At 42.0% G+C, this 18910-nt stretch overlaps 1 protein-coding gene across 5 annotated transcripts in view; it reads left to right on the top strand.

Moving 5' to 3' along the window:
- Positions 1 to 18910, top strand: part of L3mbtl3 (L3MBTL histone methyl-lysine binding protein 3) — a 112989-nt gene that overhangs the window by 35827 nt on the left and 58252 nt on the right. For 4 of the 5 annotated variants that reach the window (XM_004651214.2, XM_045159120.1, XM_045159123.1 and 1 more), the window contains 9 exons: positions 304 to 415; positions 779 to 853; positions 2228 to 2384; positions 3862 to 3994; positions 5085 to 5169; positions 7429 to 7520; positions 9348 to 9452; positions 13250 to 13385; positions 16549 to 16640. In XM_004651214.2, coding sequence (XP_004651271.1) covers positions 304 to 415; positions 779 to 853; positions 2228 to 2384; positions 3862 to 3994; positions 5085 to 5169; positions 7429 to 7520; positions 9348 to 9452; positions 13250 to 13385; positions 16549 to 16640 — 987 coding nt within the window. The remainder of the gene's footprint in view (positions 1 to 303; positions 416 to 778; positions 854 to 2227; positions 2385 to 3861; positions 3995 to 5084; positions 5170 to 7428; positions 7521 to 9347; positions 9453 to 13249; positions 13386 to 16548; positions 16641 to 18910) is intronic. The other variant, XM_045159124.1, reaches the window with a different exon arrangement.

The following is an 18910-nucleotide window of genomic DNA, read 5'->3' as shown; positions in this document are numbered from 1 at the left end:
AAATAAGCAATAATATGGGAGGAATAATAGTAAAAAAAATGTATTTGAGGTGACAAGTAAAACATACGCGCCTGGCACAGGTCTAGGGTGCACCCTTTAGTGGTTCTCATGCAGTGTTCTGTTCTCCCAGCTCCACAACGAGGAAGAAGTAAAGGTCGTAATGTTGCCACAGTGCTTGTCCAAGCTATGACTGCTTAACTTTTAGCATGTGGTTAATTTGCTTAAAGACCATGTCAGCTGTGAAATAAATAACGTCCTGAGGACTTTTCTAAATGTTGCCTTTTTCTCTCATTTTGTTGCTAGTTTCGGGTAAATGAGTTTGGAGCTCTGGAAGTTATTACAGATGAAAGTGAGATGGAGAGTGTTAAGAAAGCAACTGCCACCACCACTTGGATGGTACCAACTGCTCAAGAAGGTAGGAAAGAGCCACCTGTGATTTATTTTTCTTCCTGCGGACAGATTTGAAATATGAGTATTTCAGGTTTTGTAGTAGGTTTGTTTGTGAAAGTCTTGGGTTATTTTTGTGTCTCTCCCTAGGTATATTTCTGTAATGAAACTGATTGGAGCCAGCTTTTATATTTTAAAATAACTATGAACTATCTTATTTCCTAATGCCAGATCTGTAGTAGCACAAGGTTAGTTGGAAAGTTATCAAGTAAATTCAAGTTTATAGTCACCTACCCAGGTGATTTAGCTAAAAGCCTGCCACCTTTTCTCATCTACTCCAATGGTTGTAACTAACCCTATATGCTGATGACTCCTAAATCTATATCTCCAGCCCCGACCTCTCCCCCGAGCTCCAGGCCCGTATTTCCACCTGCCTACTGGACATCTCCACCTGGATGTCCCACAGGTACCTCAAACTCCACATGTCTGAAATGCAATTCATTTTCTATTTCTCTCTCCCCTCCCTCTAACCTGCTCTTCCTTCATAACCCATACTTCAGTTGATGGTCACACCATCCACCCAGTGGACTGAAGAAAAACAGGAGTCATCCTGAAATTGTGCTCCCCAATCCCATATGGTGTTCCTTAACGCTCTTTGTTTTTATTCCCTCAATATGCCTCAGATCTGGCCTTTTCTGTTATCACTGCTACTGCTTTACTGTAGGCCTTTAACTCTCACCTGAACTGTTGTAGATGTCTCCTCAATAATCACTTTGCTCCTAATCTCCACACTTCCAGTTTCTCCTGCACCCTGAAGTTGGAGGAACTTGTGTAGACTGCTTATCCGCCATCCTGCCGATTCCCTCCTTGACTTCCTAGTAAAACCTCCAAAGATCTGGGGGGGATGGCTGTTCCCACCTGCCTGCTTTGAGTCCTCATTCTATCCCTCTCTTTGTGTGTCGTGTTCCGGTCCTGCAGCAGCACGGAATTGGAATTCCTCAACTTACCCTGTGGTTCATGCTGCCCTGCCGTCACTGATGCTATTTCTTCTCTTCTCTTCTGACTCAAATGCCATTTCTCTTTTAGTCCACTTCTCCTTGGCCTTCAAAACCTTATGGAAGCTTTTTGTCACAAAACCCTTCCTGGACTTGATCCTGGACCTTGACTTTACCTCTGCACCCCTTCTGGAACATGCTCATGCTTCTGTTATTGCATGCATCACATTTTATTGTAGATCCTGGTTTTCCTCCCTGTCTTCTCTTCTAGATGGGAGCTGTCTGGGGCAAGGTCTCTACTGACATAATCAGTATGTAGCATAAATTGGTGCCTAATAAATGCTTGCTGAATGAATGAGACTCTTGATTGAGGCAGGAGGACATGTGAGTTCCTAAGTGGATTGGGTAACTATGCTATAGGAGATCTATTATGTTAAAACAATGTTGCAGTCTGGTCAACTAAATCAAACAGAATCACTCATCAGAATGTTATAAATGGAAAATAATGTAGATGACCCTTTTCAGTTTTATCAGAGATTCTCGGATAGATTGCAGTTCTGTAAATCAATAGTGTTACCTTCTGAATGTAGTAACTCATGAACTATAGAAAAGCCTTGCACAAGCTGCAATTTTGTAAAAGGTTTCTGCTATTTATTTTGTTAATACAAATGATTTGAGTGATTTTCTACCAAACCCAGTCCTTTCCAAATTCTCAAATACAATCATTCATTCATTCAACAAACATTACTCTTTATTGTGTGGCTAACAAAATTAGAAGAGAAAGTTTGGCTGTGTTTTGGAATGCCTTTGTACATGGTTTTAATTCTGTTCTTTTCATCTTCCAGTCTTTTCAGAGAAGACTGGAGTACCATTCAGGTTGAAGGATCCAATGAAAGAAGGGCTTCCGTTCTGTGAGAACTGTTGTCAGTATGGCAGTGTAGATGAGTGCCTTTCTACAGGAAACTGTTGCAGCCACAGTTGTTCTCGACATTCCAAGGACAAGTAGGTTTTGTCCCCTTCCATCTGTAACATGAGTAGTAGACTCTAGGTCAAGGTACCTGAGGAGACTGAGGATTAAACATGTTCTTAGCCTCCCCCTGCCAACTCGTGCTTGTTTTCCAGAGAGTTTTGCCCCTCTAGACAAGATGGCCCCGACCCCTTCACCGGGCCCAGCGGCAGTGTCACCCCGGCCTGCGTTATATTACTAACGTTCTGTCTCTGTCACTGACCCTACATTACATGAATTTGATTGCTGTCCAGTTAGGAATGCATAGATGTTTCTGGTTATATGCACATCCCAATGCTACTGGTACTTCAGCAGCACGGTTTCATTACTATTTTGGGAGGTTTTAGGTAAATTTGTTAAAACTCACTGTAGGAAACCAAGGTCTCTCTGCTTGTAACCACCTCAATGGAAATGACCTTAGCAGATAATGCCGTGAATCTTTATAGGGTGACCTCAGGGGCCAGATTGAGAATATCAGCTATGACTGGCAGCAAGTCGTGTGTCTTTTCCATCCAGGGACTGTCTGTCAAAGTGTAGCATATTAGCAAGGTGTGTGTCTCTATTAGAGCAGTACATTATAAGTCAGTGATGTGGCGTTTATGCTTTGGTCCAGTTTCCCACTTTTATCAATATAGACTTATGAATCATTTTTTGTTGCTGATACTTTAAAATGGTATAACTGACCCTTTCTGTTTGATTTGCTTTTCTTGTTTCTTTTGTTATTTTTTGTTTTTTCAAATTTGGCTCTCACTGTAGCTCAGGCTGACCTGGAATTCACTATGTAGTCTCAGGCTGGCCTTGAACTCATGGTGATCCTCTACCTCTGCCTCCCAAGTGCTGGTATTAAAAGGCATGCACCATCATACCCAGCTGGATTTGCTTTCTTCTTCTTTTTTTTTTGGTTTGTTTTTCATTTTATTTTTATTTATTCATTTGAGGGGGGGGGGCAGATAGAGAGTAGAGAGAGAGAGAATGGGTACAGCAGGGCTTCCAGCCGCTGCAAACAAATTTCAGACACTTGTGCCACCTTGTGCATCTGGCTTATGTGGGTTCTAGGGAATCGAACCTGGACCTTTGGTTTTTCAGGCAAGCTCCTTAAGTGCTAAGCCATCTGTCTAGTCCTGGCTTTAGAATTTTCCTGAAGACAGACATCTATATATAAAATTGGTTTGTTTATTAATATGGATGACAGATATGGCAGACAAGTAATTATAAACCTGTTAGAGTCTATTTCACACATATTGTTAGTCCCCTTTTGAAGTTACTGTGTAAGGTAATTTCCACTTTCTACCCTGACAGATGCTACATAACAGTGATGTTAAATGTTCCCAGTATATGATATTCTAATGCCTGTGGCATTTGCCTGATTAAATATGTTTCCTTTGGATAGTGGTTTTTTTAAGTAGTTTTTGCTTTGATAATCAGCATGTAGATGTTTGATAGGTATTGTTTTGGGGTTATAAACACAAACAGAGACCAGAAGGAAGAGAGGGACGCAGTTGATGACAACGAGGAGGAGGATCCGAAATGCAGTCGGAAGAAAAAGCCAAAATTAACTCTGAAAGCTGATGCCAAGGAAGATGGAGAAGAGCGAGATGATGACATGGTAAATACTCTTATGAGTATCCAGGGAACACAGGCATGCTTTTTGGAGGTGGCTGTGGTCACCACATCTGTTCTGGAGTGATCTGCTTGGCTTGGTTAAAGTGTTCAATATTGGACTGTCATTATTGGCAGATGCCATATTTTTATGTGCCTCACTGTCCTGTCCTCCTGGCAAAGTGGGAGTACTAAGTAATAGCACCCTTCACTCAAGATTACAATATGGCTTGTCCTGCTGTTTATTACTGGGATGAGAGGCAGCAGCAGAACCCTTCAGTTGTGCAGAATCTGGGATTCCTCTCACCAGCAAAATGCCAGTACCATTTTGGTAAACTATGCAAGTCGGTAGAAAGTTCCATGTAGATATCAAGTATATTTGGGGAACCATCATTTAAAATATGCTAATTAAAACACAGATAATCTTCTTCCTGAAGTAGTCATTAATATTTCTTGCAATTGACTGGGTAGGTGAGCCATGTAAGATAGAAGTCAGTGGGTTGGGAATGGATGTTAGAGATAAGTAGAATTGAAGGAAGTGGGAGGAAAAAAAAAGCAAAGAGATTTCCATTAACTTTAAATCTTTGTATGCGGCAATTATCTGGAACAGGCACGTGAGGTGGAGTAGAGATTCAGGAGTCCTTAGGATGGAGTAAGGTGGAGATGCTTGTTACTCGCTGTCTAAAAATTTGATAGAAACTGAATATGAGCAAGGGCCAGGACACTGGAGGTGGAGGTTCAGATTATTTGGAAAAGAAGAGATTGGATTGGTGTAGACATTAGCATTGGGGTTTGAGACAGGGCCAGTGAAGTCGGAAGAAGTCGAGCCAGTGGTCAAGGAGCTGAGTGTAGGACATGTTCTGGGGAGGAGGGAGTGCTCCCCATGTTCTCCTGGACTGTCATTCTTGGAATCATTCTTCTTTCCTAATAACCAAAGCAGTACAGTTCTCAAATGGACCAAATTCTTGCTTTAAAAGTTACCAAAGGGAATTAAAAAATGAATGACAAAAAGCTTCCTGACAGCTCTCAAACTTATCAGGGCCAATCTTGAGAACTTCTTGAACTTTTAAAGTCCTCCTTTTCCTTTCTTACCATAGGAGAGCAAACAAGATGGAAGGATCCTGAGGGGTTCCCAGAGAGCCCGAAGGAAAAGACGAGGCGATCCCGCTGTCTTAAAGCAGGGTGAGCTGATGAAGAAACCCTATGCTAACTCGGGGGAACTGAACAGAAGTTTTGGCCCCCATTGTTCTCCCCTTTGTTATAAAACTTTGTTAATTAAAACACTGCTTGAGGAAATAGCTAGAGAAAGGGAAAAAGTACTAACTTTCAGAGGGTTCCAGGTATACCTGGGAATACCTTCTTTTATTTGTTTATCCATCAAGTTGATTTTTAAAATGTATTCATTTGTGTGTGTGTGTGTGTGTGTGTGTGTGTGTGTGTGTGTGTGTGTACATGCATCAGGGCCTCTTGCCACTATAAATGAACACCAGGTACTTGCACCAATTTTTTTTGTCCAGCTCATATGATTGGCTTTGAAACTGAACATGGGCCAGTAGGTTTATAAGCACTTACCTTTAACCACCGTGTCATCTTCTCAGATACTCCTCCCCCACCCCCAGTCAAGTGGGTTTTGCCTTTATCAAAGCCTCTGTTCTTGTTCATTTCCCAAGACTTTAGGGTTTTCATGTTTGTTGTCAGTTTGTAAGATCCTAATGCGGCCCCCCTTTCCCTTTCACTGCTCCTCAGGCAGCATTTTATTCTGTTGGAGACCTCAGTCCTCAGGACTTCCCCCTGTAGTATTTGGTTGGATGAGCTCATCTGCTTCTTTGGCATGGACGTTGGGTCATTTCCATAGAAGCCTTTGTATCTTTCACTGAGCTTCACCCCATAGTCTGGTGCATCTGTGAGACCTTTGGTCAGGGTCACTGGGATCTGCACAGCCCAGCTCCTGACCTGCACAGTCACGCTCTTCTCTACGTGTCAGTGCCAAACATTTAGCACTTCTCGGTGCCTACAGGCATTCTCGCTTGTTCACACGTTATTCCATCCAAAGGAACTGGAAATATTTTCGTTTGCCTGTAGCACACAGCATCTTTATATGGGCTCATTTTTAATCATCAATTTTGATATGTGTATATAATATAGTTTGATCATAATCCCCTCCCATTGCCTTTTTTGTCTTCTCGCCTCTCCCACCCACTTCCACTGAGCCCTTTCTTCTTCCAGCAAGTTTTGGGCTTCATCCTAATGCATCTCCAAATGCTGTTCCTCCAGCTTTGCCATTAGGAAAGTGGTTCCACTCCTCCTTCATGTTCAGTACCTTGTCAGATTAATCCAAACTACAATTGCTATGTGAACTGCCTCTCCCCATTTTTTTGAGGTAGGGTCTCACTCTAGCTCAGGCTGATCTGGAATTCACTCTATATTCTCAGGATGGCATTAAACTCATGGCGATGTTCCTACCTCTGTCTCCCAAGTGCTGGGATTAAAGGCGAGCACCACCATGCCCGGCAATTTTTATCACTTGTATATATTTTTTGCATTTATAAATCTGACTCTTGTTATGCCTGGTTCTCAGCACCCCCAGTGACCACCAAGGAGAACCAAACATGTATGCAAGGGCAAGGAGATTTATTTATTGATTTATTTTCGGGCTTAAGCTTGGTCTCTTGACTTCACCAACACAGTGGGTCATGGAAGAGCTCCGCGCAGCCCTGGGGGGGGGGGCAGGTTTTTTATAGGGATTTGAACAAAGAAGTAGGGAATGGGTACATGATTGGTTGATTTCTTAGGACATTGGCGGCAAGGTTGGTGGGCAGGAGCTAGGTAACTAAGCAACAAGCAGCAATAACATTTGTATGTATTATGATTGACTGAGACAGGGAGGTAGGAGGGATAAATCTCTTAATTGACAGGGGCAGGAAGGTAGGAGGGACAAGTCTCAGGTGTCCTGGGCAGGGGCAGGGCAGCTGCCCCTTCGTTCCTTTGTCTAAGCTGAAACTTGTAGCTTAGGCCTCACCAGGGTAGCGCTCTACTGAGGCCTGTCATGGCGTCATTCAGTTTCTGGGTCCTTCAACTCTCTCTACATCATTCGTTTCCTCCCCTTCTAAGACTAGCAGCCACTCCTTCGGAGCTCAGTGTGCTGGCCTTTTCTCAGCATCTCAATATCACAGGGGATATTTTTGGAGCATTTTCCTTCTGTGGCTCCCGTGGGTTTCTTGCTGGTCTTCTTCATGGACCCCCATTCTTCCACTTTCCTCTCTGAGCTCGCTTCTCAGTTCTGGATTCTGTGGAAGAGGAGCCAGGAAGAGAGACAGAAATTCCAACTGTGGGAAGAGGAGCCTGGAAGTAGTGTGGGTGGGGACTGAGAGGTCACCAGACAGGTCATGGTTGATTTCTTAGATTTGGAAATTTCACCATTTAGTCTCACTTGCCTTCCAGGTTTGCCGCCTAAAGGCAAGAAAGCCTGGTGCTGGGCCTCGTACCTGGAGGAGGAAAGAGCCGTGGCGGTGCCTGCGAAGCTGTTCAAAGAGGTGAGGCCCGTCCAAAAGCGCTGTGTGAAGGTCAGAGGAGCAGCACTGCTCATCTAATCTAGGGCGGCCATTCCCACTATTTCGGAAGTGTGACTTGGGAGGATAGTTTCTCAAGCATATTGTTTTTCATGAGCATATTACATGGGTGGGGGCAGCTCTCATTAATGTGTGTACCCAGTAATGTCTGTGTGGACACACACCCACGTGTGAAGGTTTCTTTCACTACTAGGATTGCACTCATGACAACATATCCACAAATGAGTTGTCATAGGGTATTAATGATCATAAAATATTATAGTAATTTAAGAGGTAGATACTAGATATACTGTTCAACAGAAACAAGGCTTGGTCATTTTTCTCTGCCAAGGATAAGATAGTAGATGTGGTAGGCTTTGCAGTGCATCAGGAGTCTGTTACAACACTGCAGTTTGGATGTGTAACATCAGGGCAGCTGTAGATGACATGGAAATTAGTGGGAATGGCTGTGTTCCAGTAAAACTTTATTTACAAAATCAGATTTGACCCACAGACTACAGTGTGCCAGCCATGGTTTAAATTATTTAGTATGTAATAAGCCTGCCATGAATAGCTATATGAAAAAAATGAACATAAGGAATTTTTTTAAAAGTAGTGAATAGCAAATGTTATGATGAAGCTGTATGTAAAATTTAATTTAAACATAAAACAATTACATGTCATTTTTTTCTGGATAATTATTTTCTGTAACTTTAGTGCTGTATAGACTAGACTTCATATTTCATAATTATTTGAATAGTAATATAGTCAAAATGTCAAAGTACTAAAAAAGTAATGAAATTTGTCCCTTATAGCTTTGTACTATAAATACTAGATTACCTCTGCAGAAGTGACCCACACTGTTAGTTCTTGTATCTCCTTCCTAGAAAGTTATAAGTCAGATAAGTACCTTAAATTCATAAGTCCTCCCTTCTCTGCCTAAAATACAATAGTATATATCCTACACTTTTATGGAATTTGCTTTATTTGACAGTTTGGAGATTATTCCATCATTTCAGTTCATTAATCCCTTTATTATTTTTTTATCCCATAAAAATTTAAGTCACTTCTTATTGATTGACACACAGAATTTCAAATTTGTCTCTCAGTGCTTCAGGGAATAACTTTGCATGCCTGTCATTTTGCACATGTGACTGTCTCCACTGGATAATTTATTAGAATTAGAATTGCTGAGTCATAAGGAAGTTTCAACTTTTTATAAATACAGAGAAATTACTAGTGATTGTACCAGTTTTCATTCCTAGCTGTGTATGCATGTGTGTGTCTCCCTAGAGTCTTAACACAGTATCATCATCAGGCCTTTTCATCTTAACTAGTCTACACAAGTGAAGATGTCTTAGTGTGATTTTACTTAGTGTGATTCTGATGAGCAAATGACTATTTCTTTAAATGTGTAAAAGACAAAAGCAGCAAGTCGTTAGATTTTTCTATCTATAGGTTTGTGCATCTTCATTGTACTGTCCATTGATCACATTCTTTTTTTGTTCTCAATTTTTATTAACATTTCCATGGTTATAAAAAATATCCCTCCCCCGCCAACTTTCCTCTTTGAAATTCCGTTCTCCACATTGATCACATTCTTACAGGTTTAATAGTACTTCCTGTATTTGATTGGGGTTCTTTTGTGTGTTGGTGTGTGATAGTAGGGCTGAACCCAGATCCTTGCTCTCGCTAGGTAAGTATTCTATGACTGAGTTACATCCTCAGCTTTAAGGACCGGGGAGGGTAGTCACTCATAGTTTAAGCCAGTCCTTTGGGAATTACTACATCTGCTGTCACTTCACATTGCAGCACCAGTCCTTTCCATATAACAAAAATGGGTTCAAGGTTGGCATGAAGTTAGAAGGTGTGGACCCTGAGCATCAGTCTGTGTACTGTGTCCTCACTGTGGCCGAGGTAAGATTTGCATCACCATTTTAAAAGTGAGATTGTGATCATGGGCCTTGTGAGATGAAAAACACTGCTACTGATTGAGGGTTCACTTCATGCCCAGCATTTGTGAGTGCATTATCTCATCTGCTCTTTCCTAGAATTCTGTCCCATGCAGGTCGTCCTTGTTTCTCTCCTTCTCTACCCTTTCTTTCCCCTTCCTCCCATCTACTTTCCTCTCCTCACTGCTTCCCTTTCTCTCTGTGGGAAGAGACCATTCCTGGTATCTGAATATTCAAGAATCCATCAGAATTGGTAGAGAGAGAGCCACAAGCTGATGCCAAGAGGAGAGGAGCACATGGGGTCTGATGCATGAAGTGGGTACAGGGGTCCACCCTGAAGAAGTGTCTTTACCTGTACATAAAGTCTGGTTTCCTGAGCATAAGCAAGCTTATCTATTTGGGAGCAGACATTTAAAGGAAAGTTCCTTGAATTATTGCTGGAGCAATGGAGATGACAGGAGTAGTAGCTACAGAAAGAGGAAGACTGGAAAAGACTGTTATGAGGAATGAGAGAGGAAGTAAGATGGGCTGCTTAGAAGCAAACTTATGTGGCAGGAAGAGCCCAGTATTCAGGCATAGTTGATTCTTGTTTCGTTGTTTGTTTGTATTTGCCTTCCTTCCCTTCCCCTTCCTCTTCCCCTTCCCCTTCGCCTTGCCCTTCCCCCTTCCCCTTCCCTTCCCCTTCCTCTCCCCCTTCCCCTTCGCCTTGCCCTTCCCTTCCCCTTCCTCTTCCCCTTCCTCTTCCCCTTCCCCTTCGCCTTCCCCTTCCCTTCCCTTCCCCTTCCTCTCCCCCTTCCCCTTCGCCTTGCCCTTCCCTTCCCTTTCCCTTCCTCTTCCCCTTCCCCTTCCCTTCCCCTTCCCCTTCCTCTTCCCCTTCGCCTTGCCCTTCCCTTCCCCTTCCTCTTCCCCTTCCCCTTCGCCTTCGCCTTCGCCTTCCCCTTCCCTTCCCTTCCCCTTCCTCTTCCCCTTCCCCTTCGCCTTCCCCTTCGCCTTGCCCTTCCCTTTCCCCTTTGCCTTCTCCTTCCCCTTCCCCTCTCCTTGCCTTCCCTGTGCATCCATTCTGTGACTCCTCTCTAGATTGGTGCACAGGAAGCCAGTGCTCCTACTAGAAAATACAGGGTTAGGTTCCTGCCAGGTTTTGGTTGTGATACTTTTGTTTACTAATTAGTTTTTATTTAATAATTTCTTATTTAGTATGTGCTATTTTCATTACAACTGAACTCATCTCTCAACAGCAGACACTACAACTCATGCCTGAAGAGACTTGTGTAGCACTCACACCTTACAGCATTCTTAATGCTAAGAGGTTGTTTTAGTGAGAGTAGTGATCACAGATTTATAAAAAAAAGATGAAATATGAAAAAAAAGTCATTAAACAGAACATACATAGAACACCCTCTCACAGGATGACAATCCCACCAAGAAATAGCTGGGACTTGCACCTTGGGTGACTCAGTTTTCTTGTCACTGAGCATATGCATGTCCACAAACACCCACTGTGAGTGGTTTGTGGTTCGAAATAAATTTTATCAAGTAGGTGAAGTTGCAGGTGGGCAGTATGTAAGTAATAAAAATCGACTGTACGTCATCATTTCTTCAGAGTATTCACTAGGCTAGGTGTAGGTACAGAGTATGTGCACCCCTGGAATGATGGGACTTTTGTCAATAAAGGTTTTGGGAAAGGCATCATAGCAAAAACAAAACAAAACACAACAACAACAAAAACAGGACTGGGAAGATGCCTCAGTTGATTACGTGTTTGCCATGCAAACGTAGGGAACTGATTTGGATCTGCAGCACTCATATATAAGTCAGTGCATCTGTGGGTGCCTGTAATACCAGCACTTACATGAGGCATACAGTAGTATCCACAGAGCGTGCTGACTAGCTAGTCTAGCCAGATCAGTGAGCTCAACCTTTATAGAGAGGCCCTATCTCAACACTGCCTCTTCCCTATAACTCATAGCTAACCCCACAGTGCATGACCCATATTCCCCAACAAGCAGGGTCCCTGCAAAGGGGGAAGGGCAAGGAGGAAGCTAATGATGGGACCAACTTGACTGTACACACTGAGTGCAAAACTAATAATAACTAATAATAATAATAATAATAATAATAATGATAAATGATGTGGAGAGTGATTGAGGAATATGCACAGGCATACACATGGAATGCACTCATATACATGCATGTGCCCCCCAAACACATGCATATATATATGGAAAATCAAAAAGAGCATCATGGCAAAAACTCCTTTAAATGTTGTCAAGAAAATGTTATACATGATTATTAGAGAAGGAAGGCTTGGGGTAAGGAGGCACTAGAGAAGGAGATCCATATGAGGTACTAGAGGCCATGGGAAGGTGGGTTGGCACAGTGGGAGGGCTTCCTGGAGTTGGGCTTTCCAGTGTAGAGGCTGAGGTCACTGTAGGCTGAGGTTCTGGTGGTAACTAGCTCCATGGGAGTATCTCACGTGGAGAGAAAATAATAAACACAGAAAAGTCCTCAGGATCGATAGGAAGTCAGCTGGGCCCCGCGTGTGAGGCACAAGGGCATGTGGGGAGGGCAGGACCCAGGATGACATGCATGAAAGACGCTGTGCCTGTGGCTGAGCCCTGGAGAAGCAGAGAGGGAGCTGGCGTGGACAAGGAGAAGCCTGGGCCAGGTTTGAGAGAACATTAGGGAAGTCTGGGCAGGGAGGCTGAGGATGTGGAAGTCTGCTTACCAAAATAGCATTCCAGCGGGCAAGAGGAATACAAGAGGGATGGTGCAGAGGATGGAAGGACATGGATCAAGTAGTAGAAGCCCACAGCCTGTGACCACAGGGGATTGAAAGCTATAAGTGACTAAGGACTCTGCTTTTGGGCGTGGAGCAGAGGCAGCTGCATGCAAGGTAGGGCAGAGAAAGGCCCTCAAGCTTTCCCTGCACTTGGGGTGGGAGTGGGGCATCCTCACTCTTCCTGAGAGATTATATTTCTCAAGGACTCTCTGCTCAGCACTCCAGACTCTGGGAGGAGTTTGCTTAATTACAAATTTTACATATGTAATATATTAATGCATTTTAATTAAAAAGATCACTGATGCAAAAAAATGTAAAAAGACATTATTATTTTTGCCCCTCCATTTTCACTCCTACTTCCTAGAAGAAATCATTGTCAATATTCTATCATATTCTTTAGGACTTTTTAAGCTATGAATTTACATATAAGCATGTGTGAGCTGTCTACTTTTTTCTGTGGCTGTTGATGAGGATGAGTTGAAGAACATGGGTTATATCATACTCTGGCTATTGTTTATTTATCTATATTTATTTACTTTGGTTTTTTGAGGTAGGGTCTCTCTCTGACCAGGCTGACCTGGAATTAACTATGTCGTCTCAGGGTAGCCTCGCACTCATGGCGATCCTCCTACTTCTGCCTCCTGAGTGCTGGGATTAAAGAAGTGTTCCGCTATGCCTGGCTTTATTAATTTATTTTTCAATATGAATATGATATATACTTTAGAAAGTATTTTATTTATTTAGTAATTTTAGAGAGACTGAGAGAGAGAATGGGTACATCAGGAGGGGGGGGGGGTCATGGGTGCATCAGGGCCTGTAGCCACTGCAAGTGAATATGCCACCTTGGGCATTTGGGTTTATGTGGGTATTGGGGAATCTAATTCCAGTCCCTATGCTTTGCAGGCAAGTTCCTTACCTGCTGAGCCATCTCTCCAGCCATGATATGTACTTTTTTAACTACTTGATCTGCTTACGTATTTCAGGTTTGTGGCTACCGGATAAAACTTCACTTTGATGGATATTCTGATTGCTATGACTTCTGGGTAAATGCAGATGCTCTGGATATCCACCCAGTTGGGTGGTGTGAGAAAACTGGCCATAAACTCCATCCTCCCAAAGGTATTACAACCTTTTGTTTCATTTTTTAATTTCAATAAAACTTTTTTCTTAAATTCTGACAGCTTTAAAAAATATTTTATTTTTATTTATATGAGAGAGAGAGAGAAAATGAACAAGGCAGGGCCTCCAGCAGCTACAAATGAACTCCAGACATGTGTGCTCCTTTGGGCATCTAGCTTATATGGGTCTTAGGGAATTGAACCTGAATCCTTTGGCTTTGCAGGCAAGTTTCTTAACCACTAAGCCATCTTGAGCCCACTAACAGCATTTTTAAGAAGTCAGATTTTACAATAATTAATTTAAGCCTGTTCATGAAGATTTTAAATTGAAAGAAAAAGCAGAATTTAATTTGACATGATAAACTACTTCCATGTACTTGTTTGCATAAGAAATAATACCTGAATGATAATGATGCTTAGCTTTGACTATATCTATAGATATAGACATATAAACATACATATCCTTTAAAAACTAATTTGAAAATTTATTTTACTGCTGTTTTATTGTACAAAAAGTCCAGGGAAACTAGAGTGGTACCAAACACCTGCAATCCAAGCCCCAGGGAGACTGAAGCAGGAGGACCACGTGGACTTCAGGGAAAGGAGGGAGAAGCAGACTGAGGGGAAAAAAAGAAAACCCTGAGAAATGATATTTTAAATGGATACTAATATTTGTGAGTGTAGAAAAGAAAATATAATGCTAAAAATCAAAATTGGCTTACATAGGCAGAAAGCTAATAATTGCTTTTTTTTTTTTTTCCTGTGCTAGGGATCACATTATGTTTCTTTTGGTGTTTTTATTGTCTGTTTTTTGTGCTGGGTGTACATCCTCATTCTGGTTAAGTAAGTGCCTTATTTCCCCCCCCCCCCCCCAGCCTAACTGAGTTCTTTGCTATTTGGTTTTGCTTTTGGTTTTGTGGTACTGAGTTGCCTTTGAACTCTTAATCCTCCTTCCTCAATCTCCTGAGTACTAGAATTACAGGTGTTCATCACCGCACCTACTGGAATTATTTATATTACAGTCAGCCCCTGATTTTTGCTTGTATTATGATTATAAAAGTTCTCCCCAAATCCAAGGAAAACAGACATCATCTTGTTCAGTTTATCCTTATGTATTTAATATTTTCATCTTTTCAACTATTATGTGATGTCAGAAACTCAAACACTTAACTTGATACTTTATCCTTTCACTCAGCACTCCTTCCTCCTGCAGTGCTGGCATGGAACCCTGGCCACTTCATTGCCAGCAAGAGAGCTCTGCCACTGAGCTCCACTCCAGCACCAAGGGCATTGTTTTATAATCCTTTGTCCTAAATTAAGAATTAATGGAGAAATGGTATTTCCAGATAAGTGAAGAATTAAAAACACATAGAAATGATAAAGGCACCAAAGAAAATCTGTAATCCTTTAAAAAAATATTTATTTATTTATTTTTTGTTTGGTTTTTGAAGTAGGATCTCACTCTAGCTCAGGCTGACCTGGAATTCACTGTGTAGTCTCAGGGTGGCTTCAAACTCATGGTGATCCTCCTACCTCTGCCTCCCGAGTGCTGGGATTAAAGGTGTGTGCCATCAAGACTGGCTATATATATTTATTTTAAGAGAGAGACATATATAGAGAGAATGGGTGTACCAGGGTCACTAGCAGCTACAAACTCCAGATGCATGCACCCCCTTGTGCATCTGGTTTGTATAGGTCCTGGGGAATTGAATCTGGGTCCTTTGGCTTTGTAAGGCAAGTACCTTAACCCGCTAAGCCATCTCTCCAGCCCTGCAATCATTTTTATAAATTATTTTCTTTTTTAAATATTTAATTATTTTTTGAGCAAGAAAGGGATAGAGAGAGAATGGACAAGCTAGGTCCTCTACCCACTACAAATGAACTTCAGACAGATGTACCACCCTTGTCGATATGGCTTTGTGTGGGTAGTGGGGAATCAAACCTGGGTCCACAGGCATAGCAGGCAAATACCTTAACTGCTGAGCTATTTCTCCAGCCCCAATAAATTAACTTCTTTTTTAAAATATTAATTAATTTATTTGACAGTGTGAGAAACAGATAGAGTAGAGAGAGAATGGGCACACCAGGGCCTCTAGCCCCTGCAAACGAACTCCACATGCAAGCACCTCGTTGTGCATGTGGCTGACATGGGTACTGGGGAGTCAAACCTGGCTACTTAGGCTTCATAGGCAAGTGCCTTAACTGCTAAGCCATCTTGCCAGCCCTAGAGATTAACTTTATTAACTATGCTTTTTCTTCTGCCTTCTGGATTTTACTACCAATAATAGAAAACGCATTCATAGATAAAGTAAAATGTTCAATTTCCTCTTTAAGGAAATGCTTTAATGAAAACTGAAACTTTAATGAAACTGAAAATTACAGCAAGGACATTTCCCTAATTCTAACTTGCTAATATCCTTAATTCATAAACCTTGAGCTGGTGTGTGTGTGTGTGTGTGTGTGTGTGTGTGTGTGTGTGTGTGATGTGCTGAAAAAATTTTACCTGCCTTATGACTTTTTCACACAACTTTCCAGCTGATCATGTGAGTTAATCTCCCAAAGCAGAATAGGTGAGGGAAAAGGAAGAGCTGAGCTGCTGCAGCTGGCTTGGGAATCCTCTTTGCAGGGAGCCTGGGAATCCTCACCATAGGCTGATGGCAGAGCCTGGTGTGCAAATCACGCCAGGGAACAGAACGCGCTGGCTTCCTTACTCTTTTTCCATACTTCTAGCTCCACTCATTTAGAAATTAGAAAACAAATAATAAAATTTGTTGAAAATAAGCAGTCTGTATCTTGAAGTACATAGTTATGATTCACTAGTTTCTTTTTGGCTGTAGGGATGGCTTAGCGGTTAAGGTGTTTGCCTGCAAAGCCAAAGGACCCAGGTTTGATTCCCTAGGACCTACGTTAGCCAGATGCACAAGGGGGCGCACGTATCTGGAGTTTGTTTGTAGTGGCTGGAAGCCCTGGTACTCTCATTCTCTATCTCTCTTTTTCTGTCTAATAAATAAAAATAAAATATTTTAAAAAATTGTTTATTGAAAAATAATCATTTGATTGTCTGATTTGGGATGTTGTAGCTACCCATAAGAGTGGGGCTGGATAATTCAGTGGAAACTACTTTGCTATTTTATTAAGTCTGTTCACATATGCTTTTACTCTAGGATATAAAGAAGAAGAATTTAATTGGCAGACCTATCTTAAGACATGCAAAGCCCAGGCTGCTCCCAAGTCATTATTTGAAAATCAGAATATAGTAAGTACATCCAAAACATTTTTCCTTTCAAAGTATGTTATAGTTAATGTATCATAGGATAAATCAAAAATGATAACAAGGAACTATAATAAATTTTATTGATTGGTAAATAGAGTTACCTTATCTTAATTAAACTCTAAAACTAGCTTAAAATCTTTTTGAATAAATGTTTTATGGCCATACTACTGTTACCTCGTGCAGTGGTGGAAGACAGCATCATACAAAGCCCAGGTGCGATTTTCAATTAGGATGCATAAAATTAAATTGACTGGAATATGCTACTGTTACCATCATTTAATTAGCAGTGCTGTTCGCATGGGAGAGTCCCACAGTGAGAGTGCGCAGGCAGGAGGTCCTCGGAGACTGTGACGCCCCTTTTTGGCAGCTCTTGTGTGCTTGCAGGGGTGAAGCAAATGCGTGTGTGTTTTCTACCTCCCAACCTGTGTTTCACTTTTATTCCCTGCTCCTCTGTGGGCCTCTTGCTTTTCACTTCCAAGTTCTGGTCTAATTAGAACAGGGGTAAGCAAAATATCTTTATAGCTGCCAAGAATCAGGTTGGAAGACATAAACGGTCTTTGTCGGCAGGCAAATTTCTTGATTTTGAGGCCCAGAATATAGAAGATTTATCCCCCCTGCACCCTTTTGCACCAGGGAACCTTGGACCCTCCACCAGCCTAGGAGAACCTGTGCACTCTGAGGCCTAGTTTCCTGCAGGAGTAAAACCATGCTGTGCTCTAGAGTTCCCTCTAGGTGGCAGTGAGAAGGTCAGAGGTGCTAATGCCACAAACAGGGTTAAGTATCAAGAATGGGGAAAAGATTTCATTTGGGCAGTGACATTAGCCAACTGGTGTGAGGGCCTATATCTAATGAAAGAAATGCTCCATGTGAAAGTGAACATAAAGCAGGTTAAATTAAACAAGTGAAGGGGTGTGTGTGTGTGTGCATGCGCATACACACACACACACACACACACACACTGCCAGAGAGAAAAAGAGAGAGAGAATGAGCCAACTGATCCTATAATATATTCATTGGGTGGCGCGCTTGTTTGCTGAGTTGTGAATACTACCTATATTCTCTGCCAGGACACCTGCGTGGGGGAGGCCCAGTGCCGTGGGCGCCTTGTGCCCTGCTGTCTGCTCCTTGTTGTTTCTTCTTTGCTCATCCTGCTGCTGCCTCCCCTGATAGCTCCAGAGTGTTCGCCTCTTTCTGGGCACAGCTCTCATACAACCCCATTGTAGGCTGTGATTTTTCTACTTCTAAGTTCTATGCCTCAGAATATTCCAACAATTATGGTCATAGCTGATAAATAATTTCAGGGTTCAAATATGTGTTTTTTTATTATTTGTGCTTGTCCTGCCAAATCACACAGGACTTCTCCCATTTTCAGGAGTGACTGTCTACAATTTTGCAATGATAGTGACATAATTACAGTAATATAAGAGATAACATTAATTTGCTTAAGGAGTTAAAATGATACCTATATACTTCAATCTAAAATGAAGGATTTTTTGTTTTGTTTTTAAAGGTAAGGTTTCACGATAGCCCAGGATGACTTGGAACTCTGTCCTGCCAAGGCTGGCCTCAAACTCATGGCAATCCTCCTATCTCAGCCACCCCAGTGCTTGGATGAAAGGCATGCGCCACCATGCCATGCTTGCAGGAAATGAGTTTTTTAAAACGGTAGAAATGACTTACAGTGTGTCATGGTTGGCAAATTGATATCTAAATGCCCTACTTTGAGATGATGATATTTTTTCACAAAAGCTTGTGAGGGTTGTGTGCTTGTTGGTTTCTCTTGAGCACTACCTCAGTGAAACTTTATGGTTTGCTTTAGTTCCAGAGGGCTGGTCATCTCTGGATTTCCCTAGAACACCATGCATTCTAAATGGCAGTCTGTCTTCACAGCCTTTCTCTCTGCTGCCATGATGAACTCTCTGCGGTGTTGGGTCAGAGCAGTAATAATGTGCAGCTTTTCACATACAAAGATGACCTACTTTCTGTAGCACACTCCCGAGATCTGCTCAGAAGAGGATGATGGTTGTACTGACTCATGCACATTTTAACTTGATTACTCACAGGTTGTATGGGAAATAATTTTCATTGTTAAATCTGCAATCAAAGTCAGGGAGGCTGCAAGGTGGGCTATATGGTGACCCAAACTTCCCTGCCTAATGTAGTCTTCTAACTAGGATACCAAAATGCATATTAAAATTAATGATTTCAGCTCCACAAGGTTGCAGATGTGTTAGTTCTGAGGCTCAGATAGT

This window comes from Jaculus jaculus, chromosome 9, assembly GCF_020740685.1.
Source record: "Jaculus jaculus isolate mJacJac1 chromosome 9, mJacJac1.mat.Y.cur, whole genome shotgun sequence".
Taxonomy (NCBI): domain Eukaryota; kingdom Metazoa; phylum Chordata; class Mammalia; order Rodentia; family Dipodidae; genus Jaculus; species Jaculus jaculus.
This window is presented reverse-complemented; position numbering and strand designations above follow the sequence as displayed.